General features: G+C 37.9%; 1 protein-coding gene across 7 annotated transcripts in view; it reads right to left on the reverse strand.

Annotated features, from left to right (window-relative positions):
• Positions 1-21361, reverse strand: part of Cnot2 (CCR4-NOT transcription complex subunit 2) — a 93890-nt gene that overhangs the window by 11120 nt on the left and 61409 nt on the right. For 6 of the 7 annotated variants that reach the window (XM_051139735.1, XM_051139730.1, XM_051139734.1 and 3 more), the window contains 7 exons: positions 12095-12242; positions 11261-11443; positions 9019-9098; positions 6959-7084; positions 5129-5253; positions 3668-3788; positions 3412-3568 (listed from right to left, as the gene is read on the reverse strand). In XM_051139735.1, the coding sequence (XP_050995692.1) occupies positions 3412-3568; positions 3668-3788; positions 5129-5253; positions 6959-7084; positions 9019-9098; positions 11261-11443; positions 12095-12242 (940 nt within the window). The remainder of the gene's footprint in view (positions 1-3411; positions 3569-3667; positions 3789-5128; positions 5254-6958; positions 7085-9018; positions 9099-11260; positions 11444-12094; positions 12243-21361) is intronic. The other variant, XM_051139736.1, reaches the window with a different exon arrangement.

The raw sequence follows: 21361 nt of genomic DNA on the forward strand, positions 1-21361 counted from the left end.
TTGTGTAATTAAATGGGGTGGTCAGTCCAAGTCAGATTTGGCAAGTTTAGATTTTAACAAATACTCAAGGGCATGAGAGCGATGATGACAGGTAATTGTGTGGTGGAGCACTGTGCTAGTCAGGGCAATACTACCACATCTAAGGCGGAGACGCCCTGCTAAGAGGGTCGAGTAAGAAGGCAGTGAAGTTCAACAGGGAACAAGGACACAGCTGCTGAGGCGGGCTAGAAGAGAGAGTCAGAATGACATGGCGTCGGAGGCTATGTTAGAACGGAACAACTACTCTACACTTGGTGTTGAGCACAGGAATGGCCTATTTAGAAAGAATCATCTCGACTGCTACATAAAGCTGTACAGAAAGAGTAGAAAGAAAACCATGTCCTGCCTAGTGATCCCTTGACAGAATATTCATGCAACCAACCAGAGTGGTAATGATTTAGTGACAAGGTGACGGGATTGTGTATCAATCTGAGAGAACTGCATCTGAGGGAAAAAGGAAGGAGAGGATTCAGGATGGTATCAAGTCTGAAAGTGTTAAAGGAGACCAGAAAGCATGGACAGTGTAGGTGTGAGCCAGATCAGTAAGAGGTGTTTAGTTGGTAATGGCATCTAAAATCTCAAGTTTGAAATGGAAATGTGTGTTTGGAATTTTCAATCTATATGGTTCTTAGAAGCAAAAACCTAGACAAGATCATCCAAGGGACAAACGCAGAGAGAGGACTAACCTAAAGGTAAAGGAGAGGTGGCTTTAGCAAGGGAAACTTGAGAGAGATGAGCCACAGTGATCGGGTAAGAACCACTTCTTCAAAACCAAGTGAGGAGTGGGCACCAGGAGAAAGCATTAGCATGGTCCACTGAACTTAGTGGTGGGAGACCATCTGATAACTTGCTGAACAGCTTAGTGAGCAGTGGGAACAGAATCCTAGCTAAAATGGGTTTAACAGAATGGCAGAAGACAAATTAGAAAAAGTAAGATTACTCATTTGAGATGCTTTGCTTAAAAAACAAACAAAACACCAACTAAAAATGTGACAGTAACTCAAAGAAAGTTGAAGTAAGATAAAATATTTTGATATGATTGGAAAATGTTTATCTCCATGTAACTAAGAAATAATGCAAGAGAAGTGTAAGTTAGATAGCAATCAAGGCACGTGCCTGTAATATGATCATTCAGGCAGAAATGGAGCTTAGTTAGGGCTTAGTCAAGGAGTCTCCCTAGGCCATACAAGCAAGACCATTTTGAGATACCAGAAGAAATAAAATTAGATTTCAGGGTCACCGAGGCAAAAGTTAAGAAATAGGCCTACAGGAGATAATCTAGCCAGCTGCAGGGAGGAACCAGCTTTTCTACCCACTTGAGATAGAGTTACTAAGAGGCCAAGAGACCTAGTTTTATGGCCACAGTTGTTCCTGCCCACCAGAGATAGGGTTAATAAGAAACCAGACACTTCCCCGGACAAAGCAGTGAACAAAGAGAACAGAGAAAGCTAAGCCACGGGTGGTTTTGGTGCCTTTTTCTGTAGCCTGTCACCTTTGGACATTAGGCCTCCTTATGTTACTCAATCAATAGGCCCTTGCCAGGCTGGAACCTCCCTGCTTTGGGGCGCTGGGAGGGATAGGAACCTATAAATTTACCCTCAGCTCAGAGTTCGAGGCTCTTTCTGGATACCACTGTGTTGGTACCTGTCAGAGCCCAGCTCGAGTCAAAAAATTAAATATCCTCGTGTGTATTGCATCAGTATCGAGTACTGGTGGTTTTTTTGGGGGGTTCTCGTGATCTAGGCAAAGCAATTTCCAAGGACTTGGGGGGCTAAAGATATAGCTCAGGGGTAGATACATGTGCAAATCACTGGTATGGAATCTTTCACCATGGAAAGAAGAAAACGTTAAGATTCACACACAGGAGATTTTAGAAACTTGTAAGTATGGACCAAATACTTGGGCAAGGGCATGTCAGATTTAGACTGGTGGCAGGTCATTAGATTTGGTGGCAGGACTGGGTTAAAGCCCTCTTCTATTTGCTCCCACTTTTCTTCATAAAGTAGAAACAAAGGCCAGGCCATTATGTAAGAGTTAAGGACAGGAGGAAAGCCATTCATGGCTTGATAAAAGGGTCACACAGGATAACAGCAGCAAAACAACAAACAAACAAACAAAAATACCCACAAGCAAACCTGAAGTTCAGAAAGGACCACAGATATCAAAGATGAGACTGCCTGCAAAATTAAGGACTCACTTTGAAGCATGAGTGTCAAGCAAGACTAGACAATGAAATTAGGGTTTTCTGTAGTCCAACCAGAAGATGGGTCAAGAATGAAACAAATATATATTAACAATGAATACAGATTTTAAGATGTAACTACTATGAGGACCGAGAGAAGAATAACACAGTCAAGAGTTCCATAGAGTTCCAGGCAATTAAACTGGCCATAAAATTTAATGGTGTGAAGGAAGTGAGTTCATCAAAGGGGAAGAGATAAGAACACTGAGGTTTATCAATGAAAAGTCCCAATAGAATCAAATGATTACAGAAGCCACAGCACCAAAGAGAGAGACATGGCCAGAAAGCAGACAAGAAGTTAAACTTATGGAGAAGCTGTAGTTCTGAATAATGAAATAATGACAAGATCAATGGGTTGGATAAAGATGTGGCCTAAGGATGGACCCAAATTCCTTGTAGATAGACAGACAGACAGACAGACAGATAGATAGATAGATAGATATAGATAGAGATAGATAGACAGATATAGATAGATAGATAGATATAGATGGAGAGACAGATAGATATAGATGGATAGACAGACAGATAGATAGATAGAGATAGATAGATAGATATAGATAGATAGAGGTAGATAGATAGATATAGATAGATAGAGATAGATGGATAGATAGATAGATAGATATAGATAGATAGATAGATAGATATAGATAGATAGATAGATGGATAGATAGAGGTAGATAGATAGATATAGATAGATAGATGGATAGATAGATAGAGATAGATGATAGATGGATGGATGGATGGATAGATCCTTGTAGAACAGTGTTTCTCAGTGACATACATCTATGGTCTAGACAGAAGGAATGACCCCAAGAATACGCAGGCAACAGCAAGTAGTAGCAGATACCGTTTTTTCAGACTATAAGACGCACCCAGTTTTTAGAGCAGTAAAACAGTACAAACAGCAATCGGATCAGAAGGCGCACCCCAATTTCTCCCCTCACTTTTAGGAGGAAATACAGTAATAGCATGTGCCAATGAGATTAACTACAAGGCTAAGGCTGTCCAGGTGACAAAGGATACATTATAACGCCTGCCTCTGTTATTTTGTCTTCAAAAGAAAAAGGCAACGGTATAAGATTTATCAACTGCTGTAGGTGTATATACAAATGTGGAAGAAAAAAACTTACTCAGGAGAGTTCAGATTGAGGCCTAATGTTGTTAAGTCACTTCCTAAAGCAAGATGGACCATTCCTGGGTCTGTCTCTGCTGCCCTGATAAACGTCAACAGGCCGATCATTCCAAATTGGTCCGTCACCATCCCTTGAGGAATGTTAGTAACTCGACCTGGTTAAGAAAAACAGTTGTTTTTATTAGGAAATTATTATATTAGGAAAAGTAGAGAAAATGTACGTTAGACTCTCTGATGCATTTATGGAGTCCCACCGTCAGGTAACACCTGGATCCCCTTTTTCTGCTGATTATTGTTTTGTGTTGTGGAACTTTTATCTCCAGGGAATTTGGGTCCATCTGTACTTGAAGTCGTCTTCCCCGATGTATTCAAATTCTAGCACGGAAAAAGAAAAGTGCGATATTAAAATGGGTTAAATATATATGTTTATAAAACAAGTGAAGCTGTGTAACCTTGCCTCCGAATTACCCCTGATTGGCCAATAAATGCCTATACCTGGGGAGGGAGGGCGGCAGGGCTAAGGTTAGAGGGCTTGGGAGAGCAGAGGAGCACAGGAGAGGAAGAGGAGAGTGCAGACGGAGGAGAGGAGGAAAAAGAAAACAGAGTCACCATGGGTTAAACAGGAAGTAGAAGCACATAGCTGGGAGGAGCTTGTTCTGAGGATCAGCAAATGGAGAAAAGCAGTCCTGGTAAAAGACATGTGCAAGTATTTATGGGATTTTGGATAGGAAGTAGCCCAGATACGAATGATTAGAGCAAATGGCATGGGAGGTGGGGCTCGGAAAAATCAAGATAACTTAGGGGGTTAGTTTCTGCCCAGTCCTATTGAATAGACATATTAAAAATCTAAATATAAAAAAAGAAGTGCATTTAAATTTATCAATACTTTGCTAGTTATTCATGATTATATTTAAACTGGTAGTAATTCCCTGTTTTCTGCTTGAAAATTGTGTCCCTATAACTGCCTCAAATAAATAAAATAAATAAATACTGTGTCTACATCTGAGTACTGAAGGACAAGGAAATCTAGAGAAAAATCAGTCTTTTTTCATTTTCTTTTAAATCTCTGATCATAGACCACAGGGGAGAAAGCATGAAAAGTATCTTTGTCTCAGGGTTTTCTGCTTTGGGGACACACACTTCTATAAAAGTAATTACACATACACTTGCATGATATTTAAATAGTACCAAAGCAACCTCGAAGATAAAGTAGGAATGTATGAACTTAAAATTCACACTTATGTCCATCCTTACCCAACAATCTTCTTTACCATTTCGTTTAATAATAGCCCATCACACATGCAAAAGGAGCTCCTTGCAGGGAATGGTAAAGAAATAAACATGCTTGTCAAACAAATCAGAAGCTGAGCTGGCTGAATCAACACAGGTATAAAAATGTGTGAAAGATTCTTCAAGGAGAAAACTTACTCAAGAAAAAAAACAGCTCCTTAGAAGTCTATATTATCAAACTTCATGGGATCCAGCTGACAGGGACTACAATAAAAGTCTAAATTAACTGACAAGTTCAACAGAAATTTGCAAACTTTGCAAATAATAGGCTATCTTCTAAGTTTATAAAGTTTTCCACATTCTTCAGATGTTAGATGATTACAGTGCACAAGATAAACAGCCCTGTAGTAAGTAACTGTTAATGTAAGGTAACTCTACAGGGGAGAAAACCACACCATTCACACCCGTGATTCTGAGCAACTTACAGATTTGCTGTCATCATTACTTGACGTTGGATCTTTATAGCTGGAACCAGGTAATGCTGGAAAATCTTCGTTGTGTATTGAGAAGTCCTGGGATTGCTCATTTGCAGGTTTTGTTACCATTCCAACTATATAATCAAAATAATCCAGAAAACTGTAACTGAATCTATGATACTGTCTTACAAATTATATAAAAAATTAACTTTGCTCTACATAATATACCAAAAAGGTTTTTTTAAGCATGTGAATTAATAACTCAAAAATTAATATTCAGGATAATGATAAAGAATGGCATTTTATTTAATGCTGAAAAAAAAAACCAACATATAAAGCAATACAAGGAAAACAAGTGGTAATCCCGTAATTCTGACATAATGTTATATGGGTGCTTAAATAGGATCTGATATTGGTAATAGCATTCAAAGTGTTGGTTTACAGGCTAACATTAAATATCTGAGTAGATGCCATCGACACCAGTTATCTGTCAAATGAAAATGAACAAAATAAAATTTAAAAGAACATGTCAGTATTCTACTTAAAAGTGACTTACAGAGTGAGCAAATTGCAACCAATTATAAAACAATTCCACTTTATTTCTCATTTCGTGGACTCCATGTTACAGATGTAAACATGCAAGAACTGGGAAATAATCTTCCCACTATACTTGTCATTAGTCGGGCCCTTATTGGAGAACAAAATCCAGTTTGGGGCTCCACAATTCAAGAACGAAATGGAGAAACTAGAGATGGTCCAAGGAGAACAACGGGAATGTTTAAAGGGATGAAAAAAAGGACCTATGAGGAAAGGTTAACAACATTAGCGTCTGAACTGAGAATCAAACAGCTAGGCACTCAACTTGCAGGGCAGGTCACATTTTTTTATTTTGAGAAAACAGATTTGGAAGGTTTAAGATATGATCAGTAAAATTTCTCCTCCTCACATTATTTTTACTTATATTCAGAATGTACAGAACTTGAAACCCTTGATTGATAATGGAGAAAATATGAGTTCTATTTCAATATAACTGATGAATAAACTCATTCCATTGCTGCCTTGATACTGGCCTTTATCAGATCTCCCCCACAAGAAACAATAATCTAATAGTAAGAAAAGTATGGCTATGTTGCTATAACAAACATCTTTATGTCTAAATTGTTAGACTTTTACTGCCTATGGCTCTCCCTAACATTCTTACTCAGGCTCTACTAACCAAGGCTCTTAATTTACTAGAGACTGTAAAAAAGGGTGACTGGGGATATTAATGATGGCCAAGAATCTACAAAAACACACAATCATAAGCACTGGTTCTTTTCAAGAGGGCATTTGCCAGTACCTAGAGACGTGTGCCACGATGGATGACAGAGAAGATGGCGCGGCATGTAGTGGGCTGAGGCAAGAAGCGATGCTCAATGCTCCGCATCAACAAGTGTCTCCAGACTACTCTGGAGACAAGAGTTACCCAGCCCCAAAGTCAACCTAGAGAAATCTTCACTGAAGAGAAATACCTCATTGCATAGTCATTATAGCCACCAGGGACATAGTCACTTGAAAAATTTGGGGCGAGCTAACAAAAGCCAAACCACAAACCTCCTCACATATGGAGAGCCAAAGCTGGGCTGACAGAAGGCATGACTTCTGTATAGCAATGAGCTCAGGAACTTATGTTTCCATACAAAAGTTTACCCCTCAACTTTGCTATCAGGGAAAAAAAAGTTTTCAAACATGAATTTTTACAAAATAACACTAACCTGGTTTGACATCATAAACATCCATATGTGCGTGTACACATGACTGTAACTTTTTAAATGGCCATCAGTAAGAATATTTAATTACCGTAAGGAGCTCTTCCAGCCAAAGGGTTTATTAATGGAGTTGGGTTGCCACTTCCTTCCCTTCTATTTCGGTCTGCTAATGCTGGAAAATCTGAAAGGTCCAATCCTGTCACATTTTCACTGCCATCTAAATGACAAGAAGTATAATACTCATTACTTATTCCACAAACATAAACAATGAGATTATAAAAACCACAATACCATTTGAAACAAAAGTATCTCCTTCTTTAATAGTGCAGCGGTTTAACAGGTACACGACAGTGGGCACAGATACTGTGGACTGCTTCTGTGTCAGGGAATATATTCCCTAATATTGTAACTGAGGGAAGCAGTATGCAGCCAGCATCTTAAAATACCTGACTCTGGAGACAGAGGAATAAAGAGACGGGCTGTTCATTGTTTCCTGCTCTAGAAGAGGACAATAAAACTTACAGCTTGTTAGACTGTTCAGCTACAACTGCTCTTTCCATTAAAAGTGGATGGGACAAAAATCTAGATTATTTGGAGCTTCAACTATAAGAGATGATGATGACATTACCTCTTGCAAATGTCCAGAAAGACTTTGAGGCAAACAGCAGGTAAGAGAAGCCCTGAGGACTTCTTCCTTGTACACCTGAGTTCGAGGTAAAATGTGTACACGTGTATGTGTATGTTAGCTCCATGCAACGGTGGACTCCTCTTGTATGTCAGGAGTAGTAGGTGGGGGTTATAGGAATGATCACAACACACAAGTTTATATGACCTGTTACACAGTAGGCGCTCAATAAACACACTGAATATTTGTTTTGTTTGTTGTAGATTAGACTATCATTAGAAATAAATATTTAACCCAACTTCTCTATTTTGCCTATTGTTTTTTCTCAACCTATACTATAATTTTTACAAAAGAATTGTAACCATTACCCTAAGATTAACTTCATTGATTAAAAAAAAAAGGACTGTATTAATACATCAAGGAAGGTGATAATTTGAAAATAATTTTTCCAATATAGAAGCTAAGAATTTAAAGGCTCTGAAACTTCATAGCATCACATAAAAACATCATTCAGTTGAAATATGGGAGGTAGCCTGACTTCACATATTAGGCATGAAAAAGTATACACTTTAAGAAGCAATGAAGTATGCAACTTTGTTGTAAGAATTACAAAGGTGATAGATTTTTAAAGTCACACCAAGAAAACTATAATATTAAATGCTTTAAACTTTCTATTTCTTTCAATGGTTTTTAATCTTGGCTGATCTACTTCAGCTGTTCAACAAAGCACCGAACACTCAGAAGGTAAAGGCCTACAGCTCCAGTACTGCTTCCTCTCACGTCTTCTCTCATGTGTCCTCTGCACACTCGACCTCACACACTGCGCTCTCCCTGCCGCCACCTTCACTATATTCCGCCCAGTCACAGTGATTAATTCTGGCCCTACAATCATGGCAACATCTCCTATTTTCTCATTACCAGAGGACCTAGAGGCAAAGCAAATCAGCAATACCACTCCCTGTTTTCTTCTGGCTAAAGCAGTTGAGAAAAAAGACCAACAGATTTTAATTTTCTCCAATAATCAAATCAGTCTCTATCTTATAATTAATACTGGATCAAAATTCATAAGGAATAAATGTTAAAATTTCTATTAACACTATTTTTAAAATGGCAGTGTTTCTTCTGATTGACAGATTCTCTTCAGTCTGAGCCTATAAAATCAGAGTGTCCTACTAGCCAACCTAGTCTACATTACTGTTCTCTGACAGGGCTGAGGACAGGAAACGTTTTTAAAGGAAAAAACAAACAACAAACAAGATTCTGAGGACCAAGTATTTTACTCTCTCTAGATATTAAAAAATAATTCTGATGTTATAACACAAAATACTATATTACAAGGCCAAGTGGGGGAAAACACTTAAATTGCTCTCTACTGTTTCATTAAAAATCCTATCCCTGACAGTTTTCACTAAATTCTATTTAAAACAATAAAATCCTGTTACTATTTAGAGATCAGTATGTTGAATGCTTGTATTTCAGAACTCTACTGTATTTTTATTAGGGCACTAGCTCCAGAGTAAGCTTACCTGTTCCATTAAAAATGTTACTTGATAAGGAGTTATTCATTCCAAATGCCTGATTCCTGTTCATTCCAAATCCAGACATACTGGGTACATAGAAAATAATTTTAGATATACAGTAAGAACACTAACTTTGAGATGAAGAAAAACAAAAGTATATACTTTGGATCTCCTCATATAAAACAACAATGTTTCAAAACCAATGCTAATTTGAGAGTATAGTCTTTATTTTTATTTAAAAATGTCTCTAATTTCTTCAATGAACAAGAAAGATTAAAACACTTTAAACGAATTAATTTTAAAAACAAAAAGAAACTTACTTAAGCATGTTGAGGGGCAGAGACTCAGGGCACCACTTTCTGCCCTCGGTGCACTAGCTGGACAGAAGCACCCATGGCAAGGGTGTGCAGGGAGGGCTAGGCCCGCCCTCCTGAGCGCTTGCTTCTGTCCTGACTTGTAAAGCCTCTCCTTCAGTTAAGTCTTCTCTCTACAACCCATGTCCTTTCCAACTACTCTCTACCACAAGCCCATGTCTTATTCATCCTTGTACTCTTTGCCCCTTGGTGTTCATTAAGATATACAAAATACTCCATAAATATTGAATTGAACTGAATTAAACTAACCAGGTTAAGTTTAAAAAATTGAATTCATTCTTCTAAAATACATCATTCATATCTAAATATAGCTTAGTTTTCACCTACTTATCAGAAAAAAAATCTTCCTATAGTACTCCCAATTTTGAATTAATGTATAACTCAATTTCTGCAAATAATTACAAATAACCCTCCCCCCCCCTTTTTGGATAATTCTAAGCAAGACAAGAAAAAGAAAGAAATTGTATTTAAACGAAGACCAAAGAATGAGGGATGTCAGTAAAGGTTATTAATGAAGATTCTACGTAGACACTCTATCATCCAATAGTTTTCTCACAGGTTAGTATGCCAGTGCAGAGCAGGGCTAAGCATCTGAAGATGATGGTTGAATTTTGCTGCCTAGTTCAGCACAACTAGCCACCTTCTGATAAGCTACGCAGCTAGTGGACCAACATTCTAGAGCACAGTCAGTGAGTAAACATAAACATTTTTCTATTACACTAGAGCTGCTGGCTGTATAGATATCCTCAAATGCAGATTTAGTATTCGGTTGAAGTCATTTCATAATAAATACACTTTATCAAGAGTACACACAAGCAGGAATTAATAAGAGTTTTATTACAGCGACACTTCCTATGCAAATTATTTTCTGAATAATTAAAATGGTAAAAAATACAGAAAAGCAAAAATTTAAATTTAGGAATATTTTTAATGAACAAAAATGTAGAAAATATGCAATGAAGTCCAAGAAATACAGTTAAGAAGCTATCAAAAAGAGCTGTAATGACATGCTGCAAATAATTTAACAACTCAGATAATATTATAGATACTGTAGAGTCTACACAAAATAACTGGAGTTTATGGGATAAAGGCTGAGCACAAAGTGAGCTAGGCATCCATCTCAATGTAGACTTGACAAGTAGAACCTGGCTGAGATGGACCCAACAGCAACAAGGAAATGAAGGTCCTTTCTTTTATTCTATAGTTTTTCTTAATGAATACGTACATTTCAGATATAGCTCTCACATTACTCAGACAACTTCAACATACTAGCTCTTACTGTAAAGTGCATGCAGCGGGTAGTACAGAAATGGAAGGAAAAGGAAAAGGGGAAACACCAGCTTGCTTTCTGGTTTTGAATCTCTAGACATGAAATCTAGGAGAGCACTGTTTTGAGATTGTCTACATGTAATTGTGAAGTCTTTCCTTAGAAAGGACCCGAAGTCTTTTAGCTCAGAAGGCACCTAAACAATGCAGACCTAAAGCATGGCAGTAATAGTCAAACACATTTCCTCCAGTCCTAGTCAGAAACCCAGAACTCTAACACATGGGTGGAGAACATTTACTCAGTAACGAAAAGACAAAACAATAAAACTGTGCCTGGTGACAACTCAAGAAGACCCCCTCCTTTCCAATACTACATCAACAGAAATATTTAAAACGTGCAATGTAAAATGAAAGGCATCTTTCTAAGAGAACATGTTGAGTCCGGGGAGGGTTAAGGATTCTGACAGATGACAACTTTGCTCACAAATATACAATAAAACACACCTATGAGACAGAAGCCACAACTCAAACACAAAGTGTTGCAATGAGAAGGCAAACCTGAGGATACCCCAAAAGACAATTATATGCAGTATCAATAAACATCTTACCTGTTCACAGTAAAAGGCTGTCGAGAAGGCTGTTGCTTTGGCATACATATTATGCTTGGCGAGCTTCTGTTGGGGCTACCTAACCCTGAACTGCTCATGCTATTTGTCCTGCTAGGAATTCCAATGCCCTGACCAACCTGGGAGTGGTTCATCATATTCCTAGGATTCATAGGCAAAATACCCCTGAAAAAGAAGTCCATTACACTAAATAAGCTCTCTACAATCACTCATTAAAATTCTCTATAAATCATCAATTGCTCTAACCCCTAGAATTTCAAATACACATTCGAGTTGCATTCCTAATTTTATAGTGGAACTAAAAAAGGTGCCATCATAGATGAGAAATATTGGGACAACTATGATATAAATTACGTTTTCCACATATATATATTTAGAATAATTTCATTCAAAATTCATGATATTTTGTCCTCTTGATAGTAATAATATACATAATCTATGTTATCTGTTTTATTTTACTATAACTAAACAGTACATGTGTTGTGAGGGAGCAAGCAAGTAAGGAATACAGTTATCTGGGGAGGCATTTTTAACTGAACATCTCTGAGGAAGAGGGCCACAGCTTTTGTAAAGGCTCCCCAGGAGGGGACTAACCCTTGGTCCACTCAGATGGCAACTGGCACAGCTTCAGGATCAAAACACTACACTATACTTATCACTTTGCAATGAAATAAACTGAACGTACGTATTGTTTTCTTAGTGTAAGGCACTGACTGAACCAGAAAAATCAAGTAGTTAATTACCATATTAAAAATTAAAAGTTTGCTTACTCTACAAAAATACATTTTGAAAATATTCTGGTCCATTAATAAATACCTGCTTGGAGATGGAGGCGTGTGAAGTGACAGTGTTGGCACCCCTGTTGTTGGCGTGGCGTGGCTCGGTACCTGAGTGCCTTGTGATAAGCTGCGACTTAACTGAGGGGTGCTGCTGCCCATCCCCCTCATTGGGAGGCCTAGTGCACCTAGTAAGAAAATGCAGAAGAGGACATTCATGGCCAGCAGGAATGGGATTGCTATCCATCTTCTGGAGTCGGCAATTTAAAGCATAGTAAAATGATCTAGTATTCAATTTACTGCAAATGGACTGTGGTTTTTAACAAACATTCTAGTCTCAAATTTAATATTTTGATTATCTTTTTGCATTTTCTCATATTACTATTTTATAATAAACTATGTTAATAATTGTAAGAAATAAGATGTTATATAATACAACTGGATCGTGATCTCAGATTTATTAAGGGCATATTTGTAAAACTGGCACATGCAAATATGCCTTTAAGAAATTCTGCAATACTGGGTGTTTTGTTTTAAACTACAATTAATTAATGTACATAGAAAAGACAATTATTCCCACTCTGTGATAGTATCTTTAATTTTATATTATCCTTTGTAAATGCGTTTTAGAGAAAGTCTATTATTAATACATATTTTGTAACATTACAATCTTTACAAACCCAAAATAAAATATTTAGCAATTGTTAAAAAAGAAAACCCTAATCTGTTATAGGTGTGATTAGGAACTGAAATGGCTTAAAAATATTTTGAAGTATAATGACCCTTTATTTTTCTAGCACATCTAGGGCCAGATACAGGAATAGCCATGTTCTACGTGTGCACCTTTTAAGACTACTGAGCGCTGCCACTCAATTATAAAATCCAAGAATATTAATCAAATTGAACAAACATATTTTTTAAATGTTTGACACAGTCACTAACTATTTTCAGGTGATATAAAAGAGTTTATTTTGAGATTCAGAAATGGAGAGCTAATACTCTCAGCAGTGCACATGTCACTGAGGTTTTTGTCCTGGCTGTCTACGAATGCCTCCTTTCCCACATCCTTCTGCCCCAGGTAGTTTTACTGCTTTGTTTTTGGCATGCTGACTATCGATACACTGGTCAATCAAAATTATTTTAAACTAGAAGCTAAATCAAAGAAAAAAGATTCCTGATCAGAAAATAATGACTTTATTTCTGGGGATTTTTGGATATTTTTCCTTTTGTTTCAACTTTGGGTCTAAGCACTTCGAAGACCTGAAGAGCCTGAGTCTATGCCTTTCACATAAAAAGGATACTACATATACCGTAGCTTCTCTCAGTCTATGCCTTTCAAGTAAACAGAGCACTACATATACCGTCCATTTTCTCAAACGTCCACAGAATTTGTCTTTTGGTCTAACTAAGTGCTCACCGGAACTCCACTGATAGGTCCCTGAAAGCTGTCAACCTCAGAATCTCTTTAAGGGTTTGGAAGTGAACTGACTAAAGTGTATATTGGTTTGCCATACTATTATTTTATTTGTGTCTAGACACTCTCTATTTTGTGGCATTAGAAATGATACTGCCTACAGTCATTTTCTCTAAATCTTAACTAAGGAAGAAAAGAGATTGGAAATGAGCCTCTTCCTGATTCCTCCAGAAGAAATCAGTCTTTCCCCTCCCCCAGTCATACAGGCTTCCTATATGTCCTGTGGGTGGCTCCTATAATAAACTATCACACATTTTTCTGGGTGCCTAGTATGCGGCACACACTATACAAGCTGCTAGGGAATTAGCAGTAAGATTTAAAAAAAAAGAGAAAGAAAGAAAGAAAAAGAAAAGGCTTTCCTAACCTCGGGTGCTTAATTAATCTCTACTTCTAAACAGTTTCTTAAAGTCAGCTCTAGATGAAAACTTCCAGCAGGAGTGTATTTGCCAGTTATTCATCGCCAAAGTTATACACTTTCAGATGTTAAAACATCCCTGCTTTGTCTACATTTTACAGATAAGAAATCTGAGCCCCAGAAAAGTTAAACGACTTCTCCAAGGCAACCCAAGGAAGTAGGACTGGAATTTGGATCTCTCAGCCCCTAGTGTTCTTAGAGAGCAGTACTAAGCCAGGCAGAGCAATGGAGGAGCTCATGTGAGTGCCTAGTGCCACCGTGGATCTCCTTTCTCCTTGAGCGTCCTTTTGGACGTGTTTCTACTTGCTGGATATCTATCACTCACCTATGCTTCCACCCACCCACCCATCCGAAACTCCTATCTCTTCTTTCTCTTCAATTCTAGTCTCATTCTTTTTAATGCTTGTCCATTTTCTCTTTAGTTTCACCTTTCCCTTCCTTTTTATTTTTCTTACATTCATTACTCATTAAAGCCATACATTCTCCAAAATTCAGGGTTTTTTTTGGGGGGGGGGGGGCTCTTTAAAGTCATCAGTAGGCCCTACAAAAGACTTTTTGTTTACAGTAACTTTCCCTATGTGTATTTTTTGGTCTGTTCTGTGTAAAAAAAAAAAATCTATTTTTAGAACTATTTTACATATTGTACATAATCTGAACATTAGCAAAAAATTCTGACCAAGAAAATAAGAATGAGTAAGGTTTTTATTCAATTAAAAGACTGGAAATTTCTAATTAATTTGGTGATGAGTGGAGGAGAAAGACAATATAAAGTAAAGAAAATGTTTGAATTTTAGCCTCCAAATATATCTTGGCTAAACAAAACTAATAAATTTAACAAGTTTTATTCATTTTCTTGAAATATTTATGAAAGAGGAAGAGAAATTATATATCACAAATGGTATCACCAATTCTTAAAATATTTAACAGGGTTATCTGTAGTTTGACTTAAAAACTGAAGTTCTTTAAAACAGAGTAATAGCACTGAATAAAAGCATACAAAAATTTATTTTTAGAGACAAAATATACTAAGTAATTACATTTGAGTTACTTGCATTAAACTATGACTGGGTAAGTTCAAATGGGGTAGAAAATTTAATCTTGTAATTATAAATAGTAACACAAAATCATCTCTAAAATAGCAGGACAAGAACAGAGCATACAAGCTACAAAAAGAAGAATCTCCAATGACTGTTGGTGGTGGCATGAAAGAACTACAAAAGGTAAACGCAGGAGTGTATGCACGTGAGCTTGTGAATGCGTGAACGTGAGGGCACAATGAGAACTCAAAGACTACCTAACAAAAATGATCACTTCTTTTCTCCCCCTAAACAATTTTATAAGGGAGATATTTATTCTTTTATCCTCATTTTCACACTTAAGGAATGGAAAAGGAAAAAAATCAACTAAGAAGGTTACGGTTCTGAATCAACCTTTTCTTTCAGGCTAACTCCGTGGACATATTCTAAATAGATTCTTATTTGATATGATGTTGAACAAATAATGAATTAAATTCTTCATGGATCCTTTTTTCAAAAATCCTAAAAAAGTTAACTTAAGTAGTCCAAGGTGTTGGTGACAGGCCCCGTGGGAAAAGGTGTCCCCAGGCCTGAGTCTCTGACCCAGGTTTCATCCTCAGAATACAAGTGTAGAAAAAACACTTTCTCAAGTTGTCCTCTAACACGCCCCAAGAATGCACACAGACAAAGTTTGTTTAATTGATGAAAAAATTGAAGTATTCCATGAATTTTTTGTTAAAAGAGCAGCTTCACTCCAGTCTCTGAAATACTTATAGCAAGTTGTACCATCTACAGCAGCCCTTGCTTGAGGTCAGCAGTATCAGTACCCTAAGGGGAAGTTCAGTTACAGCTCCAAATGCCTGATACCAGCACCTATGTGAGGCCTTGAAGAGTTTCTTCCCCTTCCCCTTGAAGGACCTAGACTTCTGTAGAAAGCCACCACTGTCACAAACTAACAGACGACCGAGTCTGAAGGGATGCTCGGTCTCTGCAACTTCTTTACCCTACAACCTACCCTGAATATAAGTCTGCAGGTAAAATTATTTCATTCTGCTACTCCCTTCATAAAATGAAGAGAACTTAGAAACAGAAAAACAAAAACACCCTTCTGAGATCAATCTAGCTATAGATTAAGAACTAAAAGCAGCCACTAAAAACTGCTTAACATCCCAGCAGCAGGCTGGAGAGATGCTCGGGGCTGTGTACACATATGGGTGCACATAAACTTACAGACACACAAACATATACAGAAAAAAACAAACAAGTCGTTGAAAAAACAAATTAGAAACAACAAAGCAGGAAGATGGCAATTCAGTTTGCTTCTTACTTCAAAGTCCTTTCACAATTAGTGTGATTTGCCACTTTTTTAGAGTAAGTTGCTCACAATGTCACTTCTTTTTTTAGAAACTGTGATTTACTTTGAATTTGGAGAATTCATGGGTGGTAGAAGCTTTATCCTAAACCATCTTCCTTACGCTGTGACACTATAATTCACTTCCTCATGGTGTGGTGACCCAAACATAAAATTATTTTCATTTCTACTTCATACCTATCATTTTGCTACTGTTATGAATCATAATACAAATATCTGATATGTGGCCCCTGTAAAAGGGGTCGTGACAGGTTGAGAACCACCGCCCTAGATCATCCAGTGTTTTCAAAGGTACAGCCAGGGTTTCGGGAACCACTATTAGGTATTATTGTGTATCACCACAACTTAGCTTTAGAACTCTGTCAGGATCCCAGAAAAGGAAGCTCTTCTAACCTTAATTAACACCCATTGCTTAGATACTCCATGTGTGGTTACCAAGCTCCTTCACCCCCTCTTCTCTTCAGCCCTGTCCCTTCACTGTTCACACCATTCTCTCACGAAGAATGCCTTCCCTTCTTGTGTACAGGGACCAAGACTATTACATAAACAAATCTAAGGACCACGTGTCTGTGTGAACGCACGAGCACTTAGTAGGCTTGGGATTAGACACGGTCCTCTGGAGACTGCAGGACTGCAATAATGACCACAATTTATACATAGGTAAGATGGTGGCAGCAGTACTGTAAAATCAGGTGGCTACAGATGGCATGACAGTTAAGTCTGAGAGAGGCCAAGCTGTATGAAAACATAGAGGTGAGCAAGGTAAATGGTGCTACCTGCGGTCCCTGATGTTCAGGAGGCCTAGGAAACAGGGTCTCAAAACAAGGAGAGCACGCCTAAGAATAATCAGACAGGAAATATGGATGAACAAACTGGTTTCAGAACTAGCTACAAGCTAGTGCTTTGCCTGCTCCTGTGAACCCCAGACACAACCAGACAAAAAGAGCTCTGCGGGACCATTTCCCATGGCACAGCACTGGACATTTCTTCCTCAACCTAAATTTCCAGTATAAAGTATTGGCACCCATTTACAAAATGATATAGGCCTCAAATTTGTATGTTAATATTCTCTGTCTAAATCATATATAAGCTGTATAAACTGTATTTCCAAAATATCCCAACTATGACTACTTCTCAGGTACCAACTCAATTCCTACTTTCTTGCTGAACCCACCGAGTCTTACCTCGTCTTCTTCCAGTGCACTTTCTACAAAGCAAACTGAGATGGCATAACACCTTTCAAGGTTAGAACATATTCAAATTACTGTTTTATTTTACATTTACTTATTTCCTTTGTGTGTAAGTGTAAGCCTGTGCATGCAGCGGTCAGAGTGTAACTTGCAGGACTCTGTCTTCCCCCAGTCAGGCTGAGGTATAGGGGTGGAACGCGGGCTTCTTTACACGGAGCCACCACGCGGGCTGAATTCCTTTACTTATTTCTTAAATTTCACTTTGTTTCAAGTGTATGGGTGCTTTGCCTGCTCATGTGATATACAACATGTGTGCCTGGCTCCTGAGGAGGCCAGAAGTAGTTCCAAATTTTCTGGAAGCAGTTACAGATGGTTGGAGTCGGCCACATGGGTGCTGGGAACCACGTCTGGAGGGTCGTCTGAAAGAACACCCAGTGCTCTTAGTGTCTGAGCCATCTCTGCAGCCAATCTAGTTCCTTTGTGAATGTTTACGAGAATGAGACACCCATCATTTCGCTGACCTCTTCTCATTCATCACACTGAGCTTCTCACTGCTCCTGTCATTAAGTGACTGTGTACATCTTCCCTGTTCTTGTGTACTCAGAAGGCTCCCGCAAGACCTTTCCAGGGACTGCCGTGCTCATAGTCAGGCTTCCATTTTCAATTTTAATTCATGAGAGATAATATGGGCTTCTTGCTTGACTCATGTAAAATATGAATCCTTACTCATCTCACTAGCTTAATGTAATTTTTGTACTACTAATTACTAGAGCTGCAATATTCCCATCTTAATCTGTTTCCTTCCTCTAAATGTAAGCACCATGAAAAGCAGAACATTGCTACTTGCTATATTCTTGCTTAGATAGTGTAATCTAACCATACTCAGGGCAGCACTCAATAAATACAGGATGAATGAATAAATCCTATCACACTGTCTTCAGAAGACAGCTCAGTACATTCTTGGCACCTGTAGATTCAATGCTTGTAATTTTTATGCAAACGACTCACTGGGGTCATGACTTCAGCTTTCAGGTTTCAAAAACTGTACACTGAGCGCATATTCTGAGCACCATTCTTTAAAAAGTAACTTAATTCTGGCTCCATCACTTGCTATCTACAAGACCTTGCAAGGTCCCTAACATCTCATGGAGTTGTGAAGATTAAACTAATGTGTGCGTGGCAGTTGAAGAAGCAAACAAATGATCATAATGGTAAAGAAAAATGAGACAGTTTAATAAACTAACACTTGCTACTGGAATTCTGACGATAGAAATTTGATCTCTAATCCATACAAAAGGGAGGATTGTCCTTATTAGCTGAAAGCAATTAACAAGCAGTAAGTTCCCATTCCTGCAGTGCCTCACCATCAAGCTCTCTAAGGGCTCACACCGTTACTATACATGAACAGCTTTCCTCATTCTAGAACAGAAAATATCTACGGGGTACTTTTCATAAGCAAAGTCCTAGTGACACAAAGACAGTCAAGACACACAATGAAGGACGGCTGCAGCCCCAGCACAGTGTGCCAGTCTACAGCATGCCACACAGCACAAAGGAGAACACACACCATGCCTAGTGTCTGCAGTATAGTAGGCACACAACACGTTTGTCAAACTCAGTCCTTAAACAACTGCAAGTTACTTTTCCTGTGCTTCGTGATGCCAATATCCTGACTTTTAAACCATATCAACTATGCTCTCCTCTACACAGTAAAGTGCGTTCACAGATGAAGATCCGCTAGAAGAATTAGACACAATGTGACACCACTCACAAGCCACGAGTCTAAATCCTAAGATTTATTTCTTTCCTCAACTAGTAGCCTTTGGGACATTTGGGACAAATGTCTATAATCCATGTGGAGAGGTGACTATAATACACATTAGAGGGCACTAGATAAAGTTTCCTTTTTCTCTACTTCCAAGATTGTAAGCACTGACTGCTGAGTACAGAAAGGCTGCTCCAACTATACAACTCCTTCACTTCAATACGATGAAGAGCTGGGAGAAACAGACTCCTGGCTCTCTGTCCATTTCAATGCAGCATATAGTGTTACAAGCCCAGGAACATGTAAGGCCATAAGACTGACTCAAATCTTAAGAACACACTTAGAAGACAGGGAAAGAACGTGCAACTTGAATACAACATGCTTCCCGGCTGCTCCAGTTCTCAACTGCTGAGCAGAAGCCACACAAACCGCTGGGTGAAGTTGTACATTTACATACAATCATATTGCTCTAGGCCCTGAACTCATGCCATCCTCTAACCCAGCATCTTCTGGGTACCTCAGATGCCCATCACATGGGTCCTTCACCCCAGTCTGGCCAAACGTGGATTCAAGCACTCCTGCATCCTCAACAAGAGTGCCGCACCCAGGTGCCCAATTTCACCAAGTTTTAGTTCTGAAAAAGACAGTTTTCTTTCTTCTTTCTATCTTTAACTTCAAAAACAAACAAACAAACAAATAACAAGAATAAGCAGCAACTGGGGAGTATACATCTAAGAGCTGAAAGTGCTTGCCTAGCATATGCAAGGCCTGGGCTCAAAATCCAACACCAGAAACTAAAAACAAGCCACAGTAATCCTAGCATGTTGAAGGCACAGGCAGGAGGATCTGAGATATTCCTGACTGGAATGCTGACATAATAAGCTCTGTCACAAAAACCGCAGACACAGAGACAAACAAACAACAACAAAATCCCAGATAGAGCTTACATTTGAATAGGATAAATCATTAATGATACTTAATAGACTGAGGTTAAAAAAAAAAAAAAAAAAAAAAAAAAGAACCTTTAAATTCTACTGGTCTCAGGGTGTGAGCATAACAAATTGCCACAAGAACAGTACCTCCAGTTCACTCTTTTATTCTGTAACCTTCACTAAAGTCAGCTTCTCACTTTAACATACACAAGTAAAACTGTAACCCCTCAAATCTCACAACGTTGCCTGTTCTCTTTTTTGACGATGTGTTTCTTCAGACTACTTAAACTTTATTAAATATATCCACTTTATACAGCCAAGTCCAACAACAACAAAAAAATGTTTGTCACACATGGCTTCTTTCAAAACTAGTATCTTTAAGATATTTTTTTTCTAAAAAAAAATAATTTGTTTATCCATCAATCTCTGCATGTTCTTAACCCCAAACAAAGCAAATTAAAGAAAGCTGGAAGTCAGTCAATATCTGTCATGCCAAGGACATCACTACCTTCCAAACCAACTCCATCCCCAAAGCAATGTCACATTTGCAGCTTAAAAAAAAAAAAAAAAAAAAACCTTAAAAATTTATAGTTGGTTGCGATCAAACATTACCAAAAAAAAAAAAAAAAAAAAAAAAAAAAAAAAAAACCCTCACTTTTTTAAAATGCATTAGTTTAGTTTTATATCTTATTTCTACTATGATAAACTGTTGACTTTAAAATGAAAACAGGCCTATGCAGCTGCTGTTTTGAAATAGAAGACAGTTTTAAACAGCTAGGTGTCTCTACAGGAAGGCTCCACAAAAGGGTAAAAGTCACACTTCACATAAGCTAACAAGAACATAATATAAGGCTATTGTGCTGCCTAAATAGGTAGAATAAACATTTGTAGATAAATAAGGAATTCTACCTTTCCTTGGAAGCTTTTAAAATATGTTCTTGCTTAAGTATGAAATTAATATTTACTAATTCTGTATTTGAAAACTTTTCATAACAAAAGAAAAACCATAAAAGACCACAAAGAGAAAAAGAAAGGAAAGAAGAAAAAAAGGAAAGAAAGGGAGAATGAAAAAGAAAAATGGAAACAATGATACACACACACACACACACACACACACACACACACACACACACACAAAAGCAT

This window comes from Acomys russatus, chromosome 31, assembly GCF_903995435.1.
Source record: "Acomys russatus chromosome 31, mAcoRus1.1, whole genome shotgun sequence".
Lineage (NCBI taxonomy): Eukaryota > Metazoa > Chordata > Mammalia > Rodentia > Muridae > Acomys > Acomys russatus.